The sequence below is a fragment of the Rana temporaria genome, chromosome 3 (assembly GCF_905171775.1).
Source record: "Rana temporaria chromosome 3, aRanTem1.1, whole genome shotgun sequence".
Taxonomy (NCBI): domain Eukaryota; kingdom Metazoa; phylum Chordata; class Amphibia; order Anura; family Ranidae; genus Rana; species Rana temporaria.
Window position 1 is genome coordinate 216,872,383 of NC_053491.1, and position 20,854 is coordinate 216,893,236.

Consider the following 20,854-nt stretch of genomic DNA (forward strand, 5'->3'; position numbering starts at 1 on the left):
TACGCAGATCTGTCACAATATACTCTGCATTTGAGAAGGCAACTTAAATCTACAACCAAGGCATTGAGCGATCACAAAATTCCGTATAAATGGAAGCATCCTGCTACACTGATAATTACCTACAATGGATCAACTACCGTCGTGTCCAACCCTAAAGATGGTCTGCAATTGCTTCATTCTTGGGGTATTACCCCATCTCTTTCCTCTAAAGACGGAAAAAGTGCGACTGGAATGAACCTCGACAATCAACATCTTGATAATTACCGTATGAACAGAGGAAGATGAGGAACTATTGTGATTTCCCTTTGATGTGTTTCCTTTTCCTTCCTTCCTTCCTTTTTTCTTATCTTTTGCTATAGTCATTTGCAAATTTCCTTTGCTGTCAATACATCCCCCTAGTATCTGACATGTTATTTTTTATTACTCTTGCCTGTTGAACATTACCCCTCCTCTTGGTCGGTTATAGTTTTCACCCGACCTCTTTGATATTGCATTGCTAGTACCAGGTTCATTTCCCTAGTACACAAAATAGCGATTTGTTTCATATACATATGATAGCAATTTCATTATTTTGGTTTGTTGCCATTCCAATTATTTTGGCTATTTTGTTTTATTTGTTTTGAGTTAACTTTGATTTGTTTTGTTTTGTTTCTTGTTTTGATTTTGTTTCTGTTTTAGTTTTTATTTGCAGCTGTCACAACGATTGGTTGATTCCGTGTTCCCTGACAGTGCATACTTCTGGACATCTTTCGCTTTTCATTGATCCATATCGCCTAAAGGTATTCCCACCCTGTAAGTATCACACACATTACACGTACTCACCGCTACATAATGTCTATCAATTTTCTCTCTATCAATACTAACGGTTTAAATCACCCGGCTAAGAGGGCCTCAGTGTGGAAAACAGCGCTGTCTTCTAATTGCGATGTTCTTTGCTTACAAGAAACGCATTTTATCAAGGATAACGCTCCACAATGTCGCCATAACTCTTATCCTCATGTTTTCAAGGCAGACTATACTCGCAAGCAGAGAGGTGTGTTAATTGCTATTTGAGATACATTGGCTTTCAATCTTTTAAACGAATATGCTGATCCTGAAGGCAGGTTTATTGTCTTGGTATGCACATTGGATAATGTATTATACACGATAGTTAACTTGTATGCACCAAATTTAGGACAAATGAAATTCCACAAGGCCACTATGAACAAAATTATAGACATGCAGAAGGGTAATCTTTTGATTTGTGGTGACTTCAACTTGGTACCTGATGTGCACGTTGATTCCTCCTCAAATGCTAAAAGGTTTGCTTCCCCTCTTGCTGCTTTTCTGGCAGACAATGAGTTATATGACATATGGAGGTGCTGTCACGCGTCTGAGAGGGACTACACGTTCCACTCACCGCGCCACAACACATACTCCCGAATTGATCTATTCATTTCCGACAAATGGTTACTACAAAATGTTTTGGAGTCTCTCATCCATACTGCTACGTGGTCGGATCATGCACCAATCAGTATTAAGCTAAAGAATGTTAATTCTAACAACAAATCTTATTTATGGCGCATAAACAATTATTTATTACAACAACCCGATAATATAAAATATATTTCTCAAAAATTGACTGAATTCTTCTCGGACAACAAAGGTTCCGTATCCGATCCAGTAGTAGTATGGAATACTCATAAGGCCTTCGTTCGTGGTCTATTCATTCAACTTGGATCACGGGCAAAAAAGATGAGGAGATCTAAGATTGATGAACTCACCAAAAAACTAGCGGATGTCGACTCTGAAAACAAATCTAAACCTTCTACCTTTCTTAAATCCAAGATATTTCAACTTAGGCATGATTTGAGATCTGTACTAATGGAATCGTATGATTCTAATCTTAGAAAATTGAAGGCACGCTCCTATGTCGCTAATAACAAGGCAGGTAAACTTTTGGCTAACCGAGTTAAGGGTCATAGACTAAAGACGAAGATTTCTCATCTCTATGACCCAGTCTCGAAAGATAAAATTATTGACCCCCAACTTATTGCTGACTCTTTCAGTTCTTATTACAGTGATTTATATAATCTCTCCAGAGATATTAATACCCACCAACCCTCCACTGATGAGATTCGGGCATTCCTATCGCATATTAAATTACCCAGATTAACGGGAGATCAGCTTACACTTTTAAATAGTCCCTTTAATAATATTGAGATTCTCTCTACCATTGATTCTTTACCTAGGGCGAAAGCGCCGGGTCCGGATGGATATTCCAATGAATATTTTAAAACGTTTAAACAAGTACTTCTACACCATTTACAAGACGTATATAACCATTCTGCATCTATTTCTTCATTCCCAAAGGAAATGCTGTCCGCACTTATTGTCACTCTACCTAAGCCAGGTAAAGACCCAACCTCCCCACAAAACTTCCGCCCCATTTCTCTACTGAACGTAGATTTGAAAATTTATGCTAAAATGCTTGCCAATAGAATTGTAGACCTCCTCCCTAAACTAATTAATTTAGATCAAACTGGTTTCACCAGGGGTAGACAGTCTTCCGACGCGACCAGAAGGTTGATTGACGTTATCCACAATATCAACGCTACCGGAACGCCCTCTCTGCTCCTATCATTGGATGCGGAGAAGGCGTTCGACAGGGTCAATTGGACCTATCTGTCACTTACTTTGCAGGAATTTGGTTTTGAGGGCTTTATTCTCAGAGCAATTCTCGCCTTGTATTCAAATCCCATTGCGCGAGTTTTCAGTTCTAACATGCTGTCTAAACCATTCCATATCACCAATGGCACCAGGCAAGGATGCCCATTGTCCCCTTTGATATTAAATTTATTAATAGAACCTTTGGCTGAACACATTAGGTCTAATCCGAAGGTTTCAGGTATATCTATCGGCAACTGCACACATAAAATTAGTTTGTTTGCAGACGATATTATTTTAATGTTATCATCCCCATTTTCTTCTCTTCTTGAAGTTCAAAAGATTTTGGCCTGGTTTGGTAGAATTTCATTTTATAAAGTTAACGAAAACAAGTCCTATGCCATGGATATAGGTATTGACGCTGTGTCTAACAGCCTGCTCCAGTTCCCATATTCATGGGCAGAAACCAGCATTCCATACCTAGGGATACTACTATCCCGATCCACTAGATCTCTATTCACGCAAAACTATATTCCTCTCAAAAAGAAATTGCTTATAGACCTGACGAAACTGGGTAAGCATGAATTGTCTTGGTGGGGCAGACTATCGGCATTCAAAATGATACATCTGCCTCAAATATTGTACTTGTTTAGGTGTTTACCTATACCAGGGATAAGCAATTAGCGGACCTCCAGATGTTTCCAAACTACAAGTCCCATGAGGCATAGCGAGACTCTGACAGCATCAAGCATGACACCCAGAGGCAGAGGCATGATGGGACTTGTAGTTTGGCAACAGCTGGAGGTCCGCTAATTGCTTATCCCTGACCTATACCTATCCCTGTTCACTTCTTCAAATCTTTACAATCGATCCTCTCCAAATACATTTGGAATGGGAAGAAATCTAGGTGCGCCCACTACAAACTAATCAAACATAGGAAGTGGGGAGGAGTGGGTTATGTCGATTTCCGTGATTACTTTCATGCGTCTATATTGTCCCAGCTAAAAGAATGGTTTCAAACTTGTCCCACTACAACATGGGGTCGGATTGAAACCTCCTTCTGCGTTCATGGCTCTGCTAATTTTTGGTTGTTTGGTGCAAGTCTAGGGATAAAAATCCCCACATATCTACCCCCTACAATGCAGTTGTCAATTGCTACATGGCTTAAAGTTTTAAAATCTGTAGACCCCTCTGATTCTACTCTTAAAGTGCATGCTCCACTGAATGTATTGAGACTAGTTTTGAAACATGTTCCACTGGATCTTTGGGGTGATCATGGTATTAAACATATACATAACCTTTTCTACAAGGGAGAGATTAAATCATTCCAAGACATTCAATCTGAATTCGATTTACCTAGTTGGTGCCATACTCATTATTCTCTCATAGTGAAATATATACGAAAATTGAACGTTAACACTACTCATATACATCCCGTAATGTGGTCCTACTTAACTTCGCTAGAAATCAGAAAAAAGGGAATCTCCGTTTTTTATAATTTACTCCAGGAAAAGCAGAGATTTTCTAAAACCTCCTCGCATGTTCAATGGGAGAAGGATCTGGGTCATTCATATACGGATGACCAGTGGCATATCGCGTGTAAGCTAAATCAATCAACATCTTGTTGTACTACGTTATGGGAATTATCAGTTAAATTCGCCTTGAGGTGGTATTATACTCCAGATGTTTTATCAAAATTTGGCGGACAGCAGTCAGACAGATGTTGGAGATTATGCGGATTCAGAGGTGACCTTCTACATACTTTATGGGGCTGCCCTATGCTTACAAAATATTGGGCGGAAGTGTTCGGAATTATATCTGTTTTATCTGACAAGCGGATTATTCCAGACCCCGCCTTGGCTTTGCTTTCTCTGGGTATTGAAAACTTTTCAGCGAATCTTAGGTGCTCAATAGTTCATTTACTTATGGCTGCCAGGCTTTCGATAACCAGGAAATGGAAAGATCCATGTCCTCCTAGCATTTTGGAAGCTATTGATTTAACTAATATCCACTACACGTATGAGAGGATAATGGCTGTGTCAAAGTTTACCTTACCTAAACACGTAATCTCATGGGCCCCTTGGAAAAAATGGTACGAAAATAACACGTAGCCATTGATGCTCATGTCTTTCCTATGAAGGGTTGTTGTTTTTATTTCCCATTGAGTATTCTGCGACCCATTGTGTCGTTAATAACAATACTAAATTTGGGTTACCTTGTTGTTCTTTTCCTGTATTTATAACAGAAGCTTCATATTGCGCTCGTCTTGATTTTCAATGTGCTAAACGACATGTAATGATTCTCCAAGCTCAGTTCGATATATTCTATTTAATTAATTAATTACTTGCTTACTCGATTGGTCTTCCATCTTGACTACCTACTGAATTTGTCTAATCTTCTGTATGCTTATTATTTAAATGTTTTCTGAACACAACAGATAGTTGCTTTTGATTATTGGTCATGTATTATTATATACCAATAAAAATTTATTGAAAGAAAAATAAGGTGAGAAACAGGCAGGTTGACTATAGGAAGAGTAGACCAACACAAGCATTTGCATCAGAATCTACTGGGATAGTGGTGGTAGGCATTTAACTCCCATAAAGCAGGCTTGCCAAAGAAAAATCGATTTTATGGTGGCCTTAAAAAGTCTGACACACCCATATGCACTTTGATTGGCTTTACATATCATTTATCAGTGCACTGACATGTACAATCCTGCAAGAGTCATATAGGGGACAGATTTGCATGTAGTAAACTCTGGTAACACCATGGCTGGTTCATGCTCTCTATTACCGCTGGCAATATGCAGACACACATATACAGCCATGTCCAGCTATGAGTACCCTGATCTATATGCTTCTGCTATTTTAGCAACCAAAAGTGCTACAGCAAAGGATAACCAGGCAATTAGCATTTCTAGAAGAATTGCAGTTTCAGCCAATGATATCATCTCAGCACAGGTTTCTATAAAAAAACAGAGATGCACGCGGCAGGCAGAGTTAAACAATATATTCTTGTATCTCAAAGAGTAAGGAGTAGTGGCAGGAAGAAGCCAGTTTGCAAGCATGCAATGCACCAGTAGCTGTGTCACAAGTCACAGCCCAGCCACAGATAAAATGGTGGGAATTAGTATAAGATAATAACGAAATAGGAGTGATGAATGTATAGATCAAGAATGGATGTAAGGTGAATTATATGGAATATGTATTTTGGTTTGTAGGTGTACTATTTTCAGTTGTAGCTTCCTGTTTTCTATTTTTGATAAAAAAAAATAAAAGATAAGTAAAAAAATGGTGGGAGGTTCAAACAGGAGTCGGATGCAAACTGTGCCGAGCCTCTGAAGAACATTCCCTAGTAAAAATGAAGTTCTCCAAACACTGCCCAATATGCACAAATGTACATAGGCAACACTGGGAGAAAAGGAGAAATCCATATTCCTCTTGCATACTACTACTGAGCCAGAACACAGCAGCCACTGTGTTCTATGTTCCACATAGGCCTATGTTCAAAATAGAGGAACAAAATCTCAGTACAATAAATAACCTGCACTTTACCCATGATAGTCTGTCTTCTGAGATGGTGAAAGTTGAACTGTCCTGATAACTCTGCAAGGAATCCCTAGATATACTGGCCTGACCTGCGTTGTTTGAGCGTCGTCACTGGTAACACCATGTGTTAACTTTACCAGCTGATACCCACTGTATAGACAATTGGTGGCAGGCAGGATCCCCCTTATTCTGGGCCGATGAGTATTCCGGTGCCCATGTATTCTGACACGTATCGTCACGATCATGTGACTTCATCATGGAATAGTTACTAGCACTGGAAGCGTCTTTAAATAGGTTTGGTATTGTATCTATATGATTTGATGTGTCCATTTGGGAGGATTTCCACTGCCATTTGACCAATATAAAGGAGACATATCCCAATAAGAAGCACCTACCAGGACACCATATTGGATATCCTTAAGGTGACCTATTACAGTACCCCAGACCACCATTGGCTGGTTTACGCTGTAACCTGACAGTGGTAAGGTAAGGAGCCATTTCACCCTGAGGTGTGATCACGCCAAAGAAAAACACCATTTATTCACACCATCACACTAACACAGCGTTAGTTGGAAATCAGCCCTCTGCTTCCTGCACTTTATTCACCTGCGATTATCTGAAGATTTACGCTCACTTTGGACTCAATCCCTTTCCTCTTTTTTGGCACCAGCACTTTATTTAGTTTGGGGCAGCACTGTCTTAGATGCTATCCCTTTGCACTATTGGCACTTTTATTGCACATTGGAAGTTATCACCCATATTCTGAGTACTTTACACTTTAGACTGTATCTTGTGTACATTGTGCTTTGTTGAAGCATTTTTTATTATTAATATTTCTTTAGCGTTTATTATTCTGAATATTTTGCACTTTACAGTAGTCACTTAACACTGATATATTTGTCTATTATCACTTATGCTGTTTACACACGATCGGACATTCCGACATCAAAACCGTGGATTTTTTTTCAGACGGATGTCTTGTCTTGCATACACACGGTCACACAAATGTTGTTGGAAATTACGAACGTCAAGAATGCGGTGACGTACAACACTACGACTAGCCGATAAAAATGAAGTTCAATGATTCCGAGCATGCGTAGAATTTTTGTGCGTTGAATTGTGTACACACGGTCGGAATTTCCGATAACAACTTTTGTTGTCGGAAAATTTGAGAACCAGCTCTCAAATTTTTGTTTTTGGAAATTCCGACAGCAAATGTCCGATGGAGCATGCACACGGTCAGATTTTCCGACAACAAGCTCACATCAAACATTTGTTGTCGGAAATTCCGAGCGCAGCACCATCTATTGATTTTATATTATACATTTTTATTTGGCTAGCGTTTGACCAATCCGGTGTTTGCTGCAACTAAAGACCCAATTTTTTCACAGGTTAGGTAGCGTGGGAATATTCATTATATCTTGACTGAAATTATATTTTAATCACTTGCTGCCTGCCTGCAGTATTTGTACTCCAAGCCGGTGGCAGCTTCAGGCTGAGCGACGTACCTGTACATCACAGCCTTTCTTGCGGGTTCAGGGCACGCAAGCGTGCACTCCCTACTGATACGTGCTATGACTGGACACAGCACAAGTTTGGCAGCTGTATTAAGTCAATGATTTTGGCTGAAGTCAGCTGATCGGCTGTGGCCAATCACACACAGAGTTCTGTGTTTTTCAAACAGCGATAGTGAACAGACAGATAGTAAAGTAAAAGCAGCACACAGTACACACATTGGTAGGCACACAGTTAAAGGGGTTGTAAACCCTTTTGTTTTTTCACCGTAATGCATCCTATGCATTAAGGTGAAAAAAAAAACTGGCAGTGACCGGCCCCCTAGCCCCCCGTTTTACTTAAGCCCCGTATTTCACTCAACGAGGACACGCTTTCCCTCTCTCCATGGGGTCCTGGCTTTTGATTGGATAGATTGATAGCAGCGCAACCATTGGCTCCTGCTGCGGTCAATCAAATCCAATAATGTGGGGGCCGGGCCAAGTCCAGCTTTCGCGTCGATGGACACAAATGCTGGAATCGGGAGCGTGCCCACAAGGTAACCCCCCCTGGGAGAGCGCTTCTCCTCGGGGGTTATCTTATGTGGGAAGGAGCCGCGAGAGCCGCTGAGGGACCCCAGAAGAGGATGTTCGGGGCAACTCTGTGCAAAACGAGTTGCACAGTGGAGGTAAGTATGACATGTTTGTTATTTAAAAAAAGAAAAAAAACAAACAACGATCCTTTACAATCACTTTAATGCTTTGATTGCCTCTAGATTATAACCCCTTCCAATTACCAGTATACCAGTGTCACAGCTGTGTAAATTCCAGTATATATACCATAGATTGTAGGCGCTAGAGCGGGGATATGCAATTAGCGGACCTCCAGATGTTACAGAACTACAAATCCCATGAGGCATAGCAAGACTCTGACAGCCACAAGCATAACACCCAGAGGCAGAAGCATGATGGGACTTGTAGTTTCGCAACAGCTGGAGGTCCGCTAATTGCATATCCCTGCGCTAGAGCTTTTACACAAACCAATTAATATACACTTAATATACACTTATTGAGATTATTGAGATTTTGTTTTACCACATTTTAGCCTAAACTTATGAAGACATTTTATTTTACATTAATATAAACAATATTTTTTCATTGGATATATTTTATAACAGCAAGTAGAAAATATCGGGGGGGGGGGGGGGGGTTCTGTCTTTTTTCATTTAAATCACAAAAAAAACAAAAAAAAACCCAGCTGTGATTAAAAGTACAAAAAGAAAGCTCTATGTGTGAAAAAAAATTATAAAAATTTAGTTTGCATACATTGTAATGACCGCACGATTAGTAGTTAAAGTATGCAAATGAGAAAGTCTGGACAGCCGCACTCCAATGTAAAACCTTTACTGATAAAAGACAGTCCGTCCATACAACACACAGAGACATATATATATATATATATAATATATATATATACACACACACACACACACATGTACACACACACATGTACACACACACACACATCATGGGAAAATTCACATTCTTATATTGTTTGAAAACTACACAGTATAAGATAATTCAGGTTTGAAGTTTTTTTTTTCTTTCTTTTATGCAACCAGGTTAATCACCTGAATTTGACCTGGGATCAACTTCATGCAGTTCACTGCACGGTAGAGTTCAAACTGGGAGAGGGAGCGGCAACACAAGAATTGAGTCAATTGTGCCGCAATGCTAATATGCTAACAGGGAACATGCTGATAGAAGGAGAGAGCAGAGTGACAGAGAAATTAGCTAACTAGTCTACTGTTTTATTTTTTATTTTCATTGGCCAGTGACAGCCTGAGGCAGGTACAAGATTTGTAGGAGATACATAACTGCAACAGAGAAAAATAAGGTCTCCTGCCCTGCCAGACAAGGGTGTGCTGTGTGGCAGAGCCGTGTAAATCTCGAAAATGAAGGGAGATAAATACAAATCTATTGGCGGGTAAAACAGCTCCCTTACTGTATAAGCATTTCATCTGTGTATTTAGTGGTTTGCCTTTAGCTTTAAAATCAGGCAAGGCACAAAGTTGTAATCAACAAAAGCAAAAGTTGCATATAAAGCTGTGAAAAGTAGCAGAGACTAATGGCCTAGCCTCTTCAGCTGTGTTAAGAAGAAACACTACAATATAGCAAAATTACAAAGTTTGTGATCGCATGCCCATTAACAGACTGCAACAAAGAGAAAAAGAAAAGGTCACACGGTGGCCAATTTGTCCTTTCTGCATTAAAGGGACTAACAAGACAAGATAATATTTAAGTTTGTAAACTTTAGGCCAGGGTCTACCATGTCTCTTCATTACCTGCGGATTCAACAGTAATTGCTTGTTTCTTGCTAATAAAGTGAAAGAATACTAATGAAAGACATTTGTTGTTAGGCAACTCACGTGTCGCGCTATGCCTTACCTGTGATTGCTCTGGGTACACACCAGCTCTTCACGGCACAGCTGACTAAGCTTTTTCTTAAACAAGCTGAAGTGAGTTAGTGCCAGGATTAGATTCATTTGAGCTCTCCATGGCATTTCTTCTATGCTGGCTTGTACAAGTCTTTTACGTTTTATATATCTACCAACAATAGGTGTCAGCAGTACGGTCAAGGTTGTAAAAGCTTTTTTTTCAAGCTCTTCTCCTGAAAGTCTAAAACAAAAGAAAAAAAAATGGTTTATAGGAGTATAGATTTAAGTAAAATGCTGAACAGTACAAATTTCAAATGATAGTTTTTTTTGTTCTATTAACTTGATTAATAGTGAAGGGTGATTGCTTTATATTTTATAACTTTTTGTATTTTCTTTCTGTATATGTTTTTATGTCTAGGCTCAACAATCACAATTCCTAAGCAATTATCATAAAGCATGAATAAAAGAATGAAAGTGTATGTATGGGAAAAAATTAAAGAGGAGTTCTGCCCCCTGCCCCCACCCTCCAATTTTTTACTTACCTGTCCAGGCATCCAGCGGTGCCCGCACCTGGGCCGATTCTTGAATCTGCTCTCGGGTGCTGCAGCTGCCATCTTGGCTAAGGGAAACCGGCAGTGAAGCCTTGCAGCTTCACAACCCGTTTCCTACTGTACGTGCACGACTCACACTGCACTTTCTTATTGGGGCCGGCTGGTGGGGGTAAGCAAGAGGCTGCCGAATTTCCAGCTCACTTCACTGCGGCAAACTGAGCCGGAAGTAGGAGTGGGTACCTGTTAAAACCAGGTACCCACTCCCCCCTTCCCCAAAAAGGTGCCAAATGTGGCAGCGGAGGGGGAGATGAGCTTTCCTTTTTGGGTAGAAACATATTCAGTACAACTTTCCAGTACATATGTGTACTAATACAACTGTGGTAGGGTGACAATGCTGCTTTTGCTGCATTGAAATCTCAAGTAGTCTTAAAAGCCCTGTAAAGCCTCGTACACACGATCAGTTTTCCCAACAGGAAAACTGTGAGGAGAGCTTTTGACCGGGAATTCCAGCCATGTGTATGCGCCTCGCAGTTTTTCCGACGGGAAAACTGCCCAAGAGCCACCGGACAAAAAAAAAAGAATCAGTTCTCTTTTTCCCACCAGAAAATCCGGCGAACTTTTGTCTGGGGATTTCCGACAGGAACTTTTCCCGTCGGAAATCTCGTACGTGTGTACGAGGCATAAGGCTTGGTTCACATGGATGTACTACAGCATACACATGTTTGCCCAAACAGAGATTAACATGTGTTCCATGGATTCCCATGTAGACAGTCCTATTCATGTCAACTGCCACACAGTGGCTAAAGACACACTTTCTGCATTTGTAGCCATGCGTGTGCACACACCTGTCGCACTAGGAGCAGCAGCCACTGCCACTGTCTGTGCAGCCACTGCGTCCAAACTGATGCGAGAGAGACTGCCTGCACAAGGATGCACAGGACACCTGTGCATCCCGGTGGGGCGAATACTGGCCTCACATGGGTGTAAACTGTAGTACGCCTAAGACTTCTCTGCTCGACCAAATAACTCCTCAACGCCTTCTTTTTTACATTCTCAGCCCTCATTTTCCTTCCATACCAAGTGCCAGTTGTAACCCCCAGGGTAGCCAAGGCCCTGTGTTGTTTGCTTAAATAGGAAGTTAGGAGCTCACTGGATTGTTGACAGTTTTTTTTCTATACTTGCAGCATTTTAACCACTTGCTAAATGGGTCTTTTTTTACATTTGTTGTTTACAAGTAAAAATCTGTATTTGTTGAAAAAAATGACTTAGACCCCCAAAACGTATATCTTTAATTTAGCAGTGACCCGGGAAATGAAATGGAGGCTATGGCAATATTTTATGTCACTCTGTATTTGCGAAGCAGTCTTTCAAATGCAATTTTTGGGGAAAAAATACACTTTAATACATAAAAATAAATAAAAAACAGTACAGTTCGCCCAATTGTTTTGTACAATGTGAAAGATGATGTTACGCCGAGTAAATAGATACCCAACATGTCATGCTTTAAAATTGCACATGCTTGTGGAAAGGCAGCAAACAGTACTTAAAAATCTCTGTAGGCGACACTTTAAACATTTTTACAGGTTACCTGGTTAGAGTTACAGAGGAGCCAAAAAAAATATTAAATTTTGTCTTTAAAAAATAAACAAATCCTGTCTGTCTGCCCGAGAACAGGAAGTGACATCAGATGTCTCTACAGTCCCCCAAGGGCATAGAGCAGAAAGGCACTATCTTGCTCACACTCGACTTCCTGCCTAGCCATTGGCCACACCGGATCAGTTCTGGCCTTACCGACGGCTCCAGTAAGCTTGGAAGCGACAGGGAAGCAATGGGGCACCTCTCCCGCCACCTATTAATGTGATCTTGTGGAATATTCACCTCTGGGATCACATATCAGAAAAAAAATAAAGATACCGGGCTTATGGCATATAGCTGCAGCCATACCCGGGTATTTAAGTGTAACGTAATGACGTATATTTACAGTTAGGTGGTCGGCACAGACAAAACTTGAGGAATGTGAATGTGTTGCAGAGATGTTTTTTTATAGATTTTTGTCCACACATGCATTATTTTGTTCTTTCTGGCTTCCTTTATTTTCTGAACATTCCTCCATTCTTATACTGGTTAATTTAATCATGGACTTGATCTTTTCAAATTACCGGGGGGGGGGGGGGTGTAATCATGCTGTTGAGTTGTTATTGCATTTAAAAGTTTAAAATGGTGAACAGGTTTACATTACTCAATATTCAAGATCAGCATTCATATAAACATCAAAACCATACACATCATAATTATCACCCCAAAAAAAGAAAAAAATATGAAAGCAAACAATTAAGCATCAACGATCAAATTTAATGGTAATTAGTAATGAGAAAAGAGTGTTAATAATCAATGAGATTTAAGTAATGAGGAATGAACAGAAAATAATGAATAATAATGGGCAAATAATAGGCTGTCAAAGAATAAACTAAGACAGACTGAAGCCAGCCATAGGCATCAGATGACAAAGAATCTTTACAACAAAGGAGAGCAGGAGGACATCCTTGGCATTAGATTTGTCAGAGAAAAAGCAGTCATATCAGCCAAAAAATCCAAACTGGCTAATTAATTGTTCTCCCAAGTTCAACATGGTGGTGTATGGGGAAGCGACAGATTACAGACAGAAAAGTATTGTCTGTCTGAAGATTGGACCAAAACTGGTTGCAACTGTATACAATCATCAGGTCAACTTCAAGCAAATATGTAAATGAATATTTAAAATACATATATGGAAGCTGTTTTACCTGTCAGGGTAGCTGAAATCTGCTCACCCATTCTTGCGATTTATACAGCCTTGCTACAGTTCATAGGCAGCCTACAGAAATGCTACAGAGAAATGAGGCCTTGTCCTTACCTCCAGCAACAAAAGGGGCAGAATGATGAGCTCAACTACCTGCTAAGCCTGGGTTGAACGGAAAAAAAAACTGTCCGCTCCGGTCAGAGCTGCTGTACTAACTATGCCACTGGTGAGCTGTTGTGTTCTGACAGGGGGATGGCCCCTCGGCAGAATACTCCGATCAGTACTCTGACATTGGCTGAGAGCACTGATCGTGAGTCGACCGGTTGCTGGATTTCAAACATGCTCGGCCGCCTTCTGTGGGACAGAGCGACATACACACGGGCCGATGTCGGTCATTTTCTTTTTTAACCGGGGCACCGTGATGCGGTCACCCGAAAGGTGGGTGCCGTACTCGAAGAAGAAGACCCAGACCAATGGCGTCTGTTCCATAAATACCCTCCCCCAGAATGCACAGCGAGGAAAACCCCTCCTGATAGGCTGCTGGGGAAAATCACCCAAACCTCGACTCCACTGCTGCCACCTATCGCCCCGGAGTGAGAACAGCACCCCAGACACGACAGAATGAGCCCACAGCACAGCCAAGCTGAAACAGAGACCCAACTTTGAGCATAATAATTGGATCCGTGTCAGTTAACACTCTGATTCCCCTCTAAATTTAACTAGCACCGGTACTTGGAAGTAACCAGGCGCTACATATTTTTCAAAACAATTTTCAAAACGTCAAAAAATTCGATCAACGAGGATTCATCACCATCCCATAGGATTATACAGTCATCAATGAATCTTCCGTATAGTATCAGATGGTCCGGCATATTGGTATAGATTGCCACCTCCTCCCACTCTGACATGAATACGTTTGCTACACTAGGCGCATATTTGGCGCCCATTCCGATCCCATTCAGTTGTCTATAGTACTCGGATCTGTGCCAAAAATAGTTATGCTGTAGGCCATAGGCCAGGCATCTTAGGACAAAACGCCTTTGTTTCGAAATAAGTTGACTAAAGTTGTTCATTGCCCATTTTGCAGCTCCAATGGCCTCTCCAATGGCTTTCCTAAACACAACGTCTCTCGCCATTTTGAATTATGCCACCAGAAGAACCCAAAGGAAATGAAATTTTGGGCTATCGATACATACACTCCACACTGTAGGTAGTCCTAAAGTTAGAGAACTAAGTAAGTCAGAATCAAGATGGATACATGAGATGAGGTCATTGGTGCCTAATGGCCTTAACATCGATTTTGACTTGAATTGCTTCATCTCAGACTACTAACTGTCCTATTTGGATTCTTTTTTTTTTTTTTTCAGTATATCTATTTTATAAACATAATTTATATTTTTATTTTTATTAATTAGTTATATGTATATTTTAATTTTAATATCCTATTATTACTATATATGTGTCACAGCTGGAGGTGGGCTCTGCAGGTTTTGTAGTTCGATGTATTACTATACACATATGTTTATTTCTACCACTAGAGGCATGAAGTGCTAGAGATGCCTGAATGATACATATATCTGGATCAGATAGGTGGTATTTTAAATATTTTTTAACTGGTTTTATAAATTTTTGTATTAAAAACTCTGTAATGTGTAGTGTTACACACTTAATCTTTTATTATAAGGGTTGCCCGCAATGATGTTTTGTTGTATCCCTCCTTTTTTGGCTCAGCTGTCCGCATTTACGGACCTGCAGATGGCTAATTAACAGGCTGAGTTGCCGTCAGTCACGTAGAATACCCATGATTAAGTCACGTGACGAGTGACGATACATGTGGGGGAGGAGCCTACAGTGACGGACCATCGGATGTCTATCCTGAGTGAGGAGTCCACTTAAACTGAGCGGCAACATACCCTGTCTATAACATAAGCGAGGATACGTGAGTGCACTGAGTGCAGCCTTTATCCACATCTATATGGTACAATATTGCGCTATGTTTCCTTTCCTCCTCTTTTGCATGTGACTGAATGAACCTGGAAACATCTGATCGCTGCTGGAGGTCGTTGTAACCTGATCACATTGAAGTGAGAGCTTGGCAATTAGGGAAGGATCACTGCAGACTGGCTGATTCAATCATCAAGACTTTTTCATGATGTACTCACATATATTAAGAGTTTCTTCACCAGGTTTTATGCTTGATTGTATATGTACGATTCACATTGCACATGAGTTAATACGAGCGCATCAGTATTTATTCATTTATCATTTGGTTTAGTTCACTGTTTTTTGATTGCTGCTGTATTATTTAGTTATTTTTTGTGTGGTTTCTTTGAGATTATTTGTTAGTAGCGCTGTAGTCTTTTTTCACTATAAGCTGGCAAAGCTGTCAGCATATTTTGTTTTTAAAAGTAAAAGTTTTGTTTCAAATTGCTGTGTTCATTAGATTGATGTGCTCAGACCATGGTTTATGGAGGCAACAACACAATTACTTCTAATTACACTAATGACTGCATACATTTGCACTAAAAACATCATTTAGGCATTACTTTAAATGCTTATAATTTCCTCTAGGAACATATAATTTAAAAATATTACCACTTCTAAATTAATACACTCAAATTCCCCACAACCACAAAGCTGGAACAGAATCCAGATATAATACAGACTTGTGAGGATGCAAGCTCCGAGTCTTCTTTTTTGGCTGTGCTTTGACATTTTCTGATCTTTTTGCCACATTTTGCTTTGTTGTCTGCTTGACTGTTGATGAAGCCTGTTCCTTAAAATAAAAGAGATGACAGTTTTATCTAGATGCCAAGAAGACCTGCAACAATAGTTATTTTTTTTTAATGTTGGAGGGGAGCAAAGTGTCTGCATTGATAATAGGAACTAGCTGTTATTTTTGCAACCCAGACATTGAAAGCAGAATGCTGACTGGTTGCTATGGGCCAGTGCTTTTCAGCAACAGGCTTTCAATGGTTTGGAGATCAATCTCAAATCACTCTTAAGCATGTCTGCACTGCAAAAGAAATAGAACACTGTTGAAAGGATATGCTGGATTAAAAAAAAAATGTTTTAATTAATAATGTATTTAATGCATTCTGACAGCCAATAGTCGCACTGTCTGAATACAAATAGGTAGATTCAGAAAGAGTTAGGCCGGCTTATGAGTAGATAAGCCGACCTAACTCAGAATCTACGCCGACTTATGTTTAAGTGTATGCTCAGAGATACACTTAAACATATCTAAGATACGACGGCTTGCGCCGTCCTATCTTAGGTTGCAATATTTTGGATGGCCGCTAGGTGGCGCTTCCATTGCGGTCGGCGTAGAATATGTAAATGAGTAGATACGCCGATTCACAAACGTACGCCCGGCCGACGCAGTACTTTTACGCCGTTTACGTTACAGTTAGGCCGCCTAAAGTTAGAGCTAGGCCCTAGTTGGAATAGTAATGTTAAGTATGGCTGCCGTTCCCGTGTCGAAATTCGAAATTTTTACGTCGTTTGCGCAAGTTGTCCGTGAATCGGGATTTACGTCGTTTACGTCCACGACGAAATCAATAGGCACTTGCGGCGTGCTTAGCCGCAATGCACACTGGGAAATGTAGGCGCCCGGCGCATGCGCAGTTAAAAGAAAAACGTCAAAAACATAAGGTCAAGCCCCATTAACATAAAACACGCCCCCTTACACACATTTGAATTAGGCGCCCTTACGCCCGCCCGCTTTAGGCTACGCCACCGTAACTTAGCAGGCAAGTACATTGTGAATCATGTACTTGCCTAGCTAACTTACGGCGGCGTAGCCTAAACACACTAAGCTACGCCGCCTCAAAGTTGCGGCCATCTTACTGAATCTAGCTAAATGTCTTGGTGGAATGGGCTTATGGGTGGGATTCCACCATCCACCTTGTTTGTTTCCCCCACTGGCAAAAAAAAAAAAGGCCTGTTTCCAATGGCTTTAGCTTGTATTGCAGCAGTATGAAAAGCAAACTTTTATAAAACATTCAGGCAGCTTTTGGCAAGTTTAGAGTCACTTTCTCTAAGCCTTTAAAGCCCCCTTAGGCTCCTGTTTAGGAATGTTATTCACAGATCCTAATGGGAGTGCTGATTGTCATTTTAAACAAGCTGCTAGTTGGTTTTGGCAGGCGTTCAATAAGCTTCAAGTAGTTCTGAAGCCTGCTAGCAGCTTGTTTAAAGTGGCAATCAGCATAAGTATCTGTGTTCAACATTTACAAAGTGGAGCTGAAGGGCGCTTTAAACGTTTCAACAAAGCTTGCTGAAAGCTCTGCAAATGCTTTGTAAAAGCTTACTGTTTACACTGCTCTTTTACAAGCTGAAGCATACGTGAAATAGGCCTTAGGCCATACATAGACAGATCAAAAAAAAATTTCGCCCAATCACTGCTGGCTGTTAAAGCCGCCAGCAGTTATGATTGAATTCTGTACCTCCGTTTTTTTAGAGTAAATTGTTGTTGTTTACAGTTTTGTGTACCTTCAGTATTCACCATTTCACAAAAAAGTGTAATTTTAACAATTTGAACTTTTATATTTACTAGGAATTTAGCAGGAATTTTGTAAATTTTTCCATGTGTGAATCCACTATTAATGATTTTAGTGTATTATTGTTTTGATAAACAAATTTGCACAAATATCACGGTGCCTTAAAAATCAGTAGCACCTTCTTTTTATTCTACTGATCCTAAGGGAACAATGAAAACCTTCAGATTTTTTGAGAAATGTGGTTATTTACATTTTTGCAAAAAGGCGTAAAAATTTTAAATATTTGTTATTTATTAACTCAATACAGGTTAGGCCCCATGAACATGGGATGCTGCTACACGTATGTTCAGAGGCAGTTGGACGCTTTTTTCGACAGCCCCTGAACTCATTCAATGTTATTTTATGTGACCATGTACACAGTCTAGTTTATTGTCATTTTTAGGCAGTTGCGTTGAACAGTGTTTCTATGAAAGCAAAAAAATGGGTTCAGAGGCAGAAGATTTCATATGCCAAACACGACTAAACGCGGTAACCCACATTTAGCAGCGTTTCGTTTATAGGCGTTTTTCGTTTTTGCCCATAAAAAAAAAAATATATATATTTTTTTATTATTATTATTGAAAGCTTCTAAACGCAAACGCCGCTAAACGCAGCATGTAAGCTCGCCAAAGCGGATGTTTTTAACGTAGGTTACTATATGTCAAGTTTCATCAACTAGGAGCAGTTGTAAAAGCGTCCCGTGTACATGGAGCCTTAGGCCTCGTACACACGATCAGTCCAAACTGATGGAAACGGACTGAAGTTTAGTTTCATAGGTTCACCGATGAAGCAGACTGATTGTCTGATGTGCCTACACACCATCAGTTCAAAAACCGATCGAGTCCAACGCGGTGAAGTAAAACACAACGACGTGCTGAAAAAAATGAAGTTCAATGCTTCCAAGCATGCGTCGATTTGATTCTGAGCATGCCCGGGTTTGGAACCGATGCTTTTGCGTACTAACCATCAGTTTTGACCTATCGGTCAGGCGTCCATTGGTCCAATTTTAAAGCAAGTTCTCTGTTTCTGGACTGAAGGACTACAGACCGATAGGGCATACACACGGTCGGTTTGGACCGATGAAACTGAACTTCAGTCCGTTTTCATTGGTTTGGACTGATCGTGTGTACGAGGCCTTAAGCTTTTATTAGGAATTTTGAAAAATATACTGTGGGCCAGATCCACATAGATAGGCACCGGCACAGCGTATCTAAGATACGCTACGCCGCCGTAACTTACTTGGCTTTGTTTTAAATCCTCAAAGATTTTGCACCGTAAGTTACGGCGCTGTAGTGTATTTCTGGCGGCGGAATTCAAATCGGCGATTAGGGGGTGTGACGTTATTAGAATGATATCCCCGTCAAAGTCTCCCCTTCTCCCCATAAAGAAAATCACCCCAATATTCCACGAGGAGGGATATTCCTGGAATCACCCAATAAGCCACACATGGGTCACGCTTACTGCTGGAACAAGACAGTTTAATGGCAGCTTGCTGCTGGTATATATGCAGTTACAAGCTAAATCCTCAATCAAGGAACAATGAAATCTCCACCCCCTTTCCACACACCGTGGGGGCTCTCATACAGATTATAGGCAGACACTTCGGAGTCGACCCTGAAAACATTTCTTTAGATAATGACATGAGGAGTGAAGGTAATTACTACAATGAAGCAATCAGAATAATTAACATGAGCCACTTCTAATCACAGTAAACAGTAAACACAGGTCTCCTTCACACAACACAATAGATCAATAAACCTTTCAACAGAGGAATGAGTCACACCTGAAATCACCTGTTACCTCTAACACATACACAATTACTAGCAGGGAGAATTACACTGAAGCATATGCTTCACAATGGCCCCCCTTTTTCTCCCTGCTCCGGCAACCCGGTTGGACCTTTCCTGGTCCAGTAGGGTTGACGGGTTCAGAGCTTTTAGTCCGAGGTTAACTCCGTTTGGCGTGACTGACCTCCCTTGGCAACTGCTTCAGACTCAGGTATGCCACCGGGTCGTCAGATCACACGCCGGTCAGTCCCCAAGTCTTTGTGCGATCTGCAGAGTCACCAGCAGTCAATGTGAAGACGGCGAATGGGTCTGTGCGCCGCCGTCTAGGTGTCCCGCTATGGGAGGGGGCAGGTTATGGCTCTGAAGTGACAATCACAGGAGATTCATAAAAATAAAAAAAAAGTTATATTTGTTGAAATGCTGTAGCACTGGTGCTCAGAGTTCAGGGGGGGGGGATCAGTGCCCCATAGGGTCAGCCACCCCCTGCTCCCTCTGCAGCCGCCGGTTCTCCTCTTTGAGCTTCTCCAGCTCCATCTCTAGTTCATGGAGCCTGGGGGGGTCAGCCTGCTGTGACCTCAGGCGGTTGTTCTCCTCCTCCATGCGGCTTATGCACTCCTTCAGCTCCATGTACTCACGGATCAGCTCCTGCTTGCTCATGTCCTGCAGGCTCTACACATGGTCCTTCATCATCAGGAACTGGGTGGTGGTGTAAGGGGCCACCGGTGGGCCCTTGGCGAACATCTCGGCCCGCATCTGCGACGCCACCTGCGACTCCCTCTCCTCCAGTCGCTTCTTCTCCTCCCAGGTCAGCTTGTTATATGGCTTCCAGGACCTCTTCTTCTTGGAGGGTAGCCGGCGGTGCCTCTTTCTGCCCAGCTCCCTCCAGGGCCCCTGCGGCTCATGGCTGTCGCCCATGACCAGCTGACAATGGTGTTCCCTGTTGTCCGTAATAACAGATTGTACCATGAGGGCTTCGTAAGGGGTGCCCAATGGTTCTTCCTGACCCAGCTCCTGGGGATCCCAAGCCGAGTCTACACAATGGGCTGCTGCTGGTGGGCGGTACCCAGGTTGAGA

The 20,854-nt window shown here is 41.2% G+C and overlaps 1 protein-coding gene across 1 annotated transcript in view; it reads right to left on the reverse strand.

Annotated features, from left to right (window-relative positions):
* CFAP54 (cilia and flagella associated protein 54) overlaps window positions 1-20,854 on the reverse strand; it is a 533,435-nt gene that overhangs the window by 245,644 nt on the left and 266,937 nt on the right. Inside the window, exons 33-34 of the mRNA XM_040344233.1 lie at window positions 16,122-16,231; window positions 10,136-10,366 (exon numbers count right to left, since the gene is read on the reverse strand). Coding sequence (XP_040200167.1) covers window positions 10,136-10,366; window positions 16,122-16,231 — 341 coding nt within the window. The remainder of the gene's footprint in view (window positions 1-10,135; window positions 10,367-16,121; window positions 16,232-20,854) is intronic.